This window comes from Callorhinus ursinus, unplaced genomic scaffold (assembly GCF_003265705.2).
Source record: "Callorhinus ursinus isolate GAN/ISIS: 27379988/994484 unplaced genomic scaffold, GSC_fseal_2.0 scaffold9, whole genome shotgun sequence".
Taxonomy (NCBI): domain Eukaryota; kingdom Metazoa; phylum Chordata; class Mammalia; order Carnivora; family Otariidae; genus Callorhinus; species Callorhinus ursinus.
Genome location: NW_027397071.1, coordinates 624,510 through 634,112, shown reverse-complemented (window position 1 = coordinate 634,112; position 9,603 = coordinate 624,510). Strand labels below are relative to the sequence as shown.

Here is a 9,603-nt window from a genome sequence, read left to right as displayed (position 1 = left end):
CTCAGGGTGAAAGCAAATATTTCTGTGTGAGATATGAATCAGCTAGTCAGCGCAAATTGTGTTTCTATATGCTCACCAGGTGTAGGCAAGGGCTTTCGCTGAGATTGAGAAATACATCACTGGAGAATAATAAAGTGGGCAGGGAACTGAAGGCTCGAGCTGCGAGGAGGAGGCGGAGTCACCGAGAGTTTGAGTATTTTTGTCCAATCAGAAGGAGGCGGTAGGAGCAGAAGGGGGAGTTAAAGGGGAGCGGGAGATCAAGAATCCTGCCCAGTTACACCAGCCCGCCAGCCGGAACTACAGTTTCTCGGCTTCGGTGCCTTTGCCCCGCGCGAGTGGCCGATTCCGAGGCCGACTCCGGCAATGGCCTTTGCAAATCTGCGGAAAGTGCTCATCAGTGACAGCCTGGACCCTTGCTGCCGGAAGATCCTGCAAGATGGAGGGCTGCAGGTGGTGGAGAAGCAGAACCTGAGCAAAGAGGAGCTGATAGCCGAGCTGCAGGTAAGGCGTACGGAAGAGAGACGAGGGTTCGGTGGCATCCCCTGCCGAAACCGGCCGGCTGGCCGGCGCCGGAGCCAGCGCGCCCCACCCCCACCCCCTTCCCTGGTACCAGTCAATCCTGGGGCCTCCTGAGATTGGGGGCTGGGGGAGGGAGAAACAAACCGCGGCGAGCGGCGGGATGCAAACTTTACGTTCAGTTTGCAACCGCGTGTTTCACGTTGGCTCGCCTCCCGCCAGCGCTGCAAAGTGAAGGCTGCTCTAACTGGTCCTGCGGGCCGCCGCGAGGGATGCCAGCGCGAAGGCGCGCGGTGGCCCTGGCGGGGGGGAAGGGGCGCCAAAGTGGCTTCCGCGCGGGGAGTCCAGGGACCCGCCATCCTCCCCGGACTAAGTCCTGGCGAGCCCCGCCGAGTCCAGCTTTCCCCGGGGGTGGGAGGTGGGGTGGGGGGCGCTGGCAGAGCCCCAGCCTGTCTCGTGGCAGCTGGAGAGGCTGCAGACAAGGCGGCCCGGCTAGGGCAGCAACCGTACCCGCCTTTCGTCTGATGCAAGACTGCCGCGAGTTTTCCCCGCCCCTCGGCCTCCAGGGAGCCCTCACAGGAAAGGGGGGCGGGCGGGGGGCGCCCGAGGTCCCCGGGCCGCCTACGCGGCCGCTCCCGCCACCCCCCACCCCCACCCCGGGATCCAGACTTTAGTTCCTGCCCGCCTGCCTCACCGTTGGCCTCAGTCGCTGGTCGGGTATGACCAGACTGGATTAGAATCCGATCCCAAACGCCCCCAGGAAATTTCTTTTTCTTAGCAAATCCTTTTCAGGCACGTACAGGTTTGTTGTGCTGCATAGTTAGCGCCGCCGTCTACTTCAGATCTTTCTCTACCTCCTTTGTAAGGGTCCTGTGAGTTTTGGTGGCCTCGTGCAGGACATTTACTGTGTGAGCCCTTCTTGACTCTAGGTCCTGCACCCAGCATGCGGGGGTCGATGCCCCACTGTCCGAGGTATTCTCTCCCCACAGCCCCGCTCTGCCGCCTCCTAACAACCTCGCTCGACCCCAGCGCACATCCAACCCCTCCATTTTCTCCCCAGGGGGCCCCCTGAATCAAACCACAGAGCGGCCACAGTTGCTTGAGCTGTGCCGGAACCACATGGTCCTACAAACTGTCGGTGCTCCCTTGCCTGCCCTTGTATCTGCTGCTGTGCTTCTCCACGGCATGTGCCCCCCACCCCCTCCACTGCCATGGTGCTGTATCTGGGCACTTAGACAGTAAGTCTCGTGCTGTCCAGACTTAGAGAAGTGTCTGAGTACCCTGCCTTCGGGAAGCTTGTGGACCCCTTCGGGAGCCTGGCCAACACTCCAGGACACCCCAGGATTAACCAGATGGCACAGCATGTGAGTGCCAAGTGAGACCACCCAGCCGCGAGTCTCTGCCCCGCTACTGCAAAAGTGGATAAAAGGGGGGTGATTAGCCTGAATGGGGTGGGGGACAGGGGCTTCACGACCTGATCCTTGGAGCACGGTAGGACTGGATGGGAGGCAGGCACCTCCCGCTTGTCCCCTCCTCTTTTGTATGGGTGCCGTCAGTGGCCTTGGCTCAGGGCAACGGCCAGAAGGCAGTGCAGTGGCCTCCAGACCCACTTCTGACCCTCACCTCTGCCACAGGACCAGGTTGGGATGAGTGGCCTCACTTGGGGCTTTGTAGCTTTCCTGTGGAAATTAGAAATCCTCATTTGTAAGATTTCGAGGGAGGGGGGCAGGTGGGGTAAAGGCAGAATTGAGAAGAACGGGAGGCCTCTCCAGTCGTGGAGGGGTTCGTGAAGTTGAGAAGTTGGCCGGGTGGGTTGCTGGAGTCTGGAGCTGCAAGTTGGAGGACATTTTAAAGGCACTGAAAGCTCCTGGCGGGAGAGGAGGGAGGGGTGTTTGTGGGCTACTGGCTGGCTGGTGGCACGGCTGGACTATTCGGGGAGCCCCCAGCCTTTGGGTCTGTCTTTCTAAAACATTCGCTTCAGAATGCCAGCTAGTCCACCTGGGCAGCCCACTGGAGGGGCCCCATGTCCACACTGTGTCCTTTCATTCTGGGTGGAGAGGTGTCCAAGTTCGTGCCCCCTGCCCTCTCCCACTGAAATCTTTAATTCTCCAGGACGCTTGAGCACGTTGCCTGCCCAGGCCTGGCCTCTGTTCCCATGCCTTGGTATTCAGGGCAGACACAGTTTGCTCTCGCTCACTCCGTGGTCAGGATGTCCAATTACCCCCGCCCTGAGAATGGGGCTTTTCAAACTCCGAGCAAGTCATGGCACATTAGTGGGTAGTAAAGACGGTTTAATGGGTCGTGATTAGCATTTTAAAAAACAAAAATAAGAAATACCTGGGAGCAAGGCAGATAGGCTAAGTAGTGTGTCACGAAATTTGTTTCAGTTATGTGGGGAGTGGTGCGACCTGTGTGGTTTGTGAGTGTAAAACCACAACTTAAACATACATTTCTTACTGTAAGTCTTAGTTTAAAAAGTATGGAAAACACTGGCTTGGAATAATAAAGCATCGTGTTCAGAACTCACAAAACTCTTACACTGGGGACCCTTCTTCTATCAGCAGATGTGACATCTTAAATAAACCGTATACGCAGGAACCTTTAAATATTACCATGTATCCGTGGCTTTTAAACTTTGACCGTGACCCACAAGAAGAAATTCATTCTGCATCATAACTCAGTATACACATACATTGTGTATACACACACACTAAAGTTCCATGAAATAATACCCTTACTGTATGTGATACATATATTTTTCTTTGTTTTATTGAAGAGCAGTGCTGGTCAGAAACCAGTAAGCCACATGCTAGTAATACATTTAACTTACTGAGCACATTTATATCTCTATCTCAGAATTTTAAGAAAGATCAAGAAGGGGAAAATTTTCCATGCAAGAGTCCATCTTTTGAAAGGCTCTTCTAAAATAGCAAGTTCCGGGCGCCTGGGTGGCTCAGTCAGTTAAGCGTCTGACTCGATTTCGGCTCAGGTCATCATCTCAGGGTCCTGGGACTGAGCGCACAGTTGGGCTCCGCTCTCAGCAGGGAGTCAGCTTGAGGATTCTCTTTCTCACTGTGCCCCTGCTCCTGCTTGACTGCGTGCGTGCGCGCGCGCTCTCTCCCTCTCTCTCTAAAATAAAAATAAATAAATCTTTGAAAAAAATTGGCAAGTTCTCAGCCTTTGCACTAGGATTTAATTTGCAGAAGTTAAATAGACATCTACTAAATCAGAATCGCACATATAGTGCCAAACAGCACCTTCCTGCATCCTCTAGCTGGGGAACGATGACCTGGAGAGTTTGGCTTTCTGTATGATTTAAGTCAGAGGCACCAGCCATGCTAGAATCACCCTCAAGGCCAAGCCTGTCCTCCTTGGGAAAGGAAGCGTGTTTGAACTTGAGAAATGTGAGTGGCTTTCTACTGCTGAGTTAGCATAGTTTTTCTGGAACAACTATAAATCCAGCAGAAGAGTGGCCGTTTTCCAGCTCTAAGACAGCTGCGGAGAACAGCAGACAGCAGAATGGGTGCAGTTTGGAGAGGTGGTCAAAATGGCCCACAGGACCCTGAGGGAAAGAAAACTGTAGTCACGGCCGACTGCACTGAGGGCGTGGGAGGGTGTGCCAAGGCCTGCAGTTTGCACATGTAGAGGAACAGGCTGCTTGGAGCCAAGTCTTGGAGGGATGACTTGTGACCTGAGGAGGGGATGGTATCTATGAGTGCTGGGGTTTTGAGGGGTCGGCAGGAGATAGGTCACCAGTAGGCTCTCAGTCAATATGTGCTGGTTGAACATATCAATTGGTGATGCGATTGAATGAAGAACTGCATGAAATGGGGGGTAGTGGAGGGTGTTAAGAGACCTTGAAAGCTAGTGGACCTGGCTCAGTGTGGGACCAGGGTCGACTGAAGGGGAGTCTCCAAAGGCGGATTCCCTACTTGGGATAGGCGAGCTCTGAATGAACATCTGTACTGGTCTGACTGGAAATGCTTCCGACTTCTGGCTTCAAAGAAAGCTGGTCTGAGGGATACCTCCCTTGAGGGAAAAGTGTGGAGGGACTACGGGGTAACAATCCTACATAGACAAGGCTGGGCCTGTTCAAGGCTAATCATGCTGTTTCTGTGCTTGTCCTGGGGTCTGCAAGCATGGGTGGGCTGCTGAGACTCTGCAGCACTCCCCCCCCCCCCCCCCCCCCTGCCACCGCCATGGGAAGCAGATTCCTAAGGTTTGGGGAGGGGGGTGGTGGCTTTGGAGAAAGCATTTGAGGAGGCCAGATTCTTGGGGGGCCCAACGGGGTGATTGGGTAGAGCATCCGGAGCAGGACTGTGCCTCAGATTTGGGCCCAGGAACTCTATACTAGAGTGGCAAGGTGAAAAGACTGTGACTCTTTGGGTGGTCCTGCTCCAGGCCTGCTTCTTGTCAGTTGACCCTTGGTCCTGGACTGACCACTTCAAAGGAGGTTTGACTTCCTCAGTGTGTTAGCAGTGACCAGAGGTGTCAGAGCTGGTGGTGAAGGAATGCACGGTGAAAATGTGCTCGCACGCTGCCTAATTGCCCTCTCTGGGTTGTGCAATTTATACTCCTTTTTCCCTGCACGCTCACCAACATGGACTATTACCACTTTTCCTTTTGCCAATATGATGCCTGAAAATACCACATTTTAAAGTTTACATTTTTTTTTAAAGATTTTATTTATTTATTTGAGAGAGAGAGACAGGCAGAGATAGCGAGAGAGAACACCATGAGGGGGAAGGAGAGGGAGAAGCAGGCTCCCCGCTGAGCAGGGAGTCCCATGTGGGACTCGATCCCAGGACCCCGGGATCATGACCTGAGTCCAAGGCAGATGCTTAACCAACTGAGTCACCCAGGCATCCCCAAAATTTACATTTTCTTGATATCTAGCAGTTTAAGAGTCTTTATAAATTACTGGCCACTTTGTGTTTCTCCTGCGAATTACCAGCTTGGACCTTCACCTGTTTTTGTGCTGGGTTCTTTATCATTTAAGCAAATGATTCATAGGAAGCATTGATTATTTTTGGTGATGAGTCTTTGTTCTGTCATATATGGTGCAAGGATTTTCCCCCATATTAAGCCTATCACTTGACTTTAACTTTTATGGGACCTTTTCCATAAGAAATTAACATTTGAAAATTGTTAGAGCACGCGACTCTTGATCTTCAGGGGTCATGGGTCCTAGAGCTTACTTAAAAAAAAAAAGAAATTGATGTTTGAAAAGTTATCAAATTTGTCGGTATTTTCTTTTATGGTTTCTGGGATTTTTGCCTTGCTTATGAAGCTTCCCCATCCTGAGATCATAAAAATATCCCCTTACATTTTCTTCTAATGCTTATCTTTAAAAAATTCTTTAATTCTTTTGGATTTTTAAAAATTTGTAGTGAGTTTTTTTTACCTAAATTTTCCTCATACCCTTTATCGCGTAGCTCTTCCTTTCCCCATCAGTTTGACATACATGGATCTGTTTGTCCCAGACATACATGGGTCTATTTGTCAGGTGCCTATTTGGTTCTGTTGATCAATTTGTCAGTTTCAGAACAGTTTTCTCCTGTCCCTCTCCTTCTTATGCTCACAAAACTCTTGAGTGCTGTCAGGTAGATCTGATGCCTCCTTATCACAGTCAAGAGAAGGGATTTCCCACGGTGGATTTTTGATCATGTGACATGTTTGAATTATTTAGGGAAGGAAGGTGGTGGTGAGGATAATGGTGAGGATAGGTTTCCACGGCCTCTCAAATCGCTGAATTCATCTATTCAATGCAGTGTTTTAGCATCAGCTATGAAGATAGTCCTGCTTTTGAGATGTAAAATATGGATGAAGAGACCAAATCGCAGGTCAGACAGAGGACACCTGAATGTAAAATAGATGATAGAAAAATAGGGGGAGGGAGTGATACTCAGTCCAGCGTCATTGGCAAGGTTTCATGGAAGAGAAGTTGACCGTGCCTTGAAAAGTTGGTAGTAGGTGGCCAGACGGGGGTGGGGGGGCTTTTCTTTGGAACCAAGTGTAGTGGACTTGAATGTGGGACAGTCAGCAGTGTCCCCATGTGCCCAGGCATTGGCTAATGTTCAACTAGGCTGCTTTAGAGGGAGGAATTCCAAGCACCCTCAAGATTCCCCTGGCGTTGGCCGATGTTGGCAGTCAGCCCAGATGGGGTGGCTCCTATTTGGTTCCTCTAAACTTTCCGTGTCTGTGTGCCTTGGACACTCCAAAGTCACAGCATACATGTGTACTGGTGAGTTTTGGGGTGTCTGGCACTATGAGCCCCTTGAGGGGTGGGGCTGTGACTTCTTCATCTTGTCTGGACGGAGTCTAGCATAATGCCAGATACGTACCTACCAGGTACCCGGTGGATGGAAGGAGGGCATGAAACGGGCAGGAGGAGGGGACACGGGCGTCCTTGATCTTGTTGGGCTTCAGTGTCTCATCTGTGAAATGGAGTTGGACAATATTGCTTGGAGCGTCACATTTTGAGGTTCTGTTTCAGAACTGCAGACCTAATAAAAGGGCTTGGGGAGCCTGGGAAGGGTCCCGCATCTGGCTCTCTGTGGAAATTGCAAAGAGGTTTACATCATTGGTGTCAGATCAGATGTGGGAAGGACCCGGGGGGGCCATCTGTTCCAACCCTCTTATTTTACAGATGAAGACCAGGGGTGGGGGCGCTTAGCACTGTGACTAGAACCCCAGCCTCCCGATCCCCACGGCTTGCTGCTTTTGCAACAACAACACTTGCTTCCTTACCAACCCTGGACAGCCAGTTCGGGACAGAGCATGGTTCACTCGCTCCATTTCCTGGGGACTCTCATTGGGTGTTTGGGCAACAATATTCTCATTCTGAGAAGATTCAGAAGATTCTGGATGAGCCTAAGAAAGACTGTCTTGGGGATTAGCTTAGCCCAAGTGAAGCAGCTATGATGAATCCAGAAAGTATTTACTTTTTGCATATGTATATTTTTAACCCCAAATTGCCTGCGTTTTTGAGCAACTATAGACCAGTTTGATTGTTCTCCCATCCTCCCCTTATTTTGGTCTCTATTTTAGGAAATGACTTTCTTTCAACAGTTTGTCTTTGGTTCATGTCTTAGTCATGAACCAAAGCCAGCTAGTACTTACCAAGCGCCTTCCGTGTGTCACTGGGGCTTACAAAGTAGAATTTAGTCCCCCTTCCCCCTTCAGCAGCACCATGTCTGATGGTAGAGGTGCTGTCCATTGAGCAGAGCCAGGGAGCATGTCGGGGGCTGTACCTGTCCTTTCTCTCTTCCTCCTCACACACTTGAGGAGGCCAAGTCTCAGATTTGTAGCTCATGGGGGATGGAGCTTGGATTTGACCCCAGGCCTGCCTGCTGGTAGCCCCTTCCAGATGGGGATGCTATCAGCTTCCTCTCTCTGAAGCTATCCAAATTCAGCCAGCATGCAGGAACTCCCCCTTTGGGCAAAGAGGTGCTAGGAGGTCTTGAGGACCAACTGTGGACCCAGATGTTTCTTCTGTCTCAGGACTGTGAAGGCCTCATTGTCCGCTCGGCCACCAAGGTGACTGCTGATGTCATCAATGCGGCAGAGAAGCTCCAGGTGGTGGGCAGGGCCGGCACGGGCGTGGACAACGTGGACCTGGAGGCTGCCACCAGGAAGGGCGTTCTGGTCATGAAGTAAGTCGTGGAGCCCCGGGGGGTGGGGGTGGAAGCTCACCACAGAAGGGGAGAGGAAAACTTAGGGTAGAGAAGGCTGGGTCAGTGTAGGATGGGCTTCCAGAAGGATGCCTGGGCCAGGCTGAGTCCAGAAAGGCGGTCCGCGCTCACAGCGTCGTGGTTCCCCAGGTTCTTGACAAGGAGGCTCTTGTTGTAATCTCAGGTCACTTCACAAACCCACTCCACAGACGTTTGAACCACAGCCTGGCTGGGAATCAGAGGAATGTTAGTGAATTTATCTACATTTCCTGCTCCAGAGCTGCCCCTTTCCCTCCGTCATTCTGGCTGGAGCTGGATGTTCGTTAGCTCGACTTTGCTCGGTCCCCCCTGTGCAGGTGCACAGCCTTTGCTAATTGAGTGACTCTACCTTCTTTCCCTTCCTCCCTGCCTGGCACCCTTCTGCAGCCAGGAACCCCAGTTTCTCTTTCACACTCCAGTGCCGAGAGGGGAAAGCATCCCCGCTAGAGCTGTTTTTGCAGAAACTCAGTGCAGAGGTCATGACTGCACGCCAGGACTCGGCCGCACTCGCTTCTGGCCCCCGTCTGGCACTTAAATGGTGTGGCAAGGTGATTGTCGCCTGCTTCTTCATCCCCAAGCCTTTTCCCTTCCCTTGGGAAGTTCAGTGTCCTCAAAACCTTCCTTTCCCTTCCCTTCACTTCTCCTATAGTACAGGGGTTAATTGGTCATCTGACTGAGGTCAATATCCAACAGAAGAAATATTAAATGGTAACCCATCCTACATTCTTGCCCTGGACATGGGGGCATTGCCCCCCGCTCTGCACCCCGTCCTACATCCCACTACAGCCTGTTCGCAGGGTTAGACCAGAAGATAGGTGGAAAGACAGACTCTGAGAATCCTTTTCTCTTGACTTTTTTTTGGGGGGTGCGATAAGATCTCTTGACTTTTCCCTCCTTGTAATCTTCATTTCTAGAGATGAAGAGATCCAATAGAGGAAAAAGGAAGGTGAACATGGGTGCTAATAAATTATTCCAAAGCCAAAAAGAAAAAAAAGAGTCTTTGAGAAAAGAAGAATAGTTTCATGGGTTTCAGCTCTATTCTTCTTTCTGTGAAATGGGCCGAGTCAGCATGGCCGTGTGCATTAAGGTGTGAGGAAGCTGTCTCACTTCAGAACTTGTGGAGAGATAGGAGAAGTCAAACAGGTGCAGAAAAAAAACCCTAGCTTTGTTACTGACAGAAGTCGGGCTGGGCAGCTTGATGAAGGTGTGTGGGCAGTGGGCTGACCTGAATTTGATAGGCTTGCGTGATCACCCATGTTGGTCACAGCCTCAGGAAGAGTGATGGTACAGAGCAGCGGGAATCCCTGCTTCCCGTAGGCAGGTAGATCCTGCAACGAGAGGAAAGAGAAATGCGGAGCCACACATACATCTTTCA

General features: G+C 51.3%; 1 protein-coding gene across 1 annotated transcript in view; it reads left to right on the top strand.

Moving 5' to 3' along the window:
* The first annotated feature begins 247 nt into the window (after nucleotides 1–247).
* The window catches only part of PHGDH (phosphoglycerate dehydrogenase), a 31,690-nt gene continuing 22,334 nt past the window's right edge, over nucleotides 248–9,603 (top strand). The window contains exons 1-2 of the mRNA XM_025872546.2: nucleotides 248–501; nucleotides 8,020–8,171. Coding sequence (XP_025728331.1) covers nucleotides 364–501; nucleotides 8,020–8,171 — 290 coding nt within the window. The 5' untranslated portion in view covers nucleotides 248–363. The remainder of the gene's footprint in view (nucleotides 502–8,019; nucleotides 8,172–9,603) is intronic.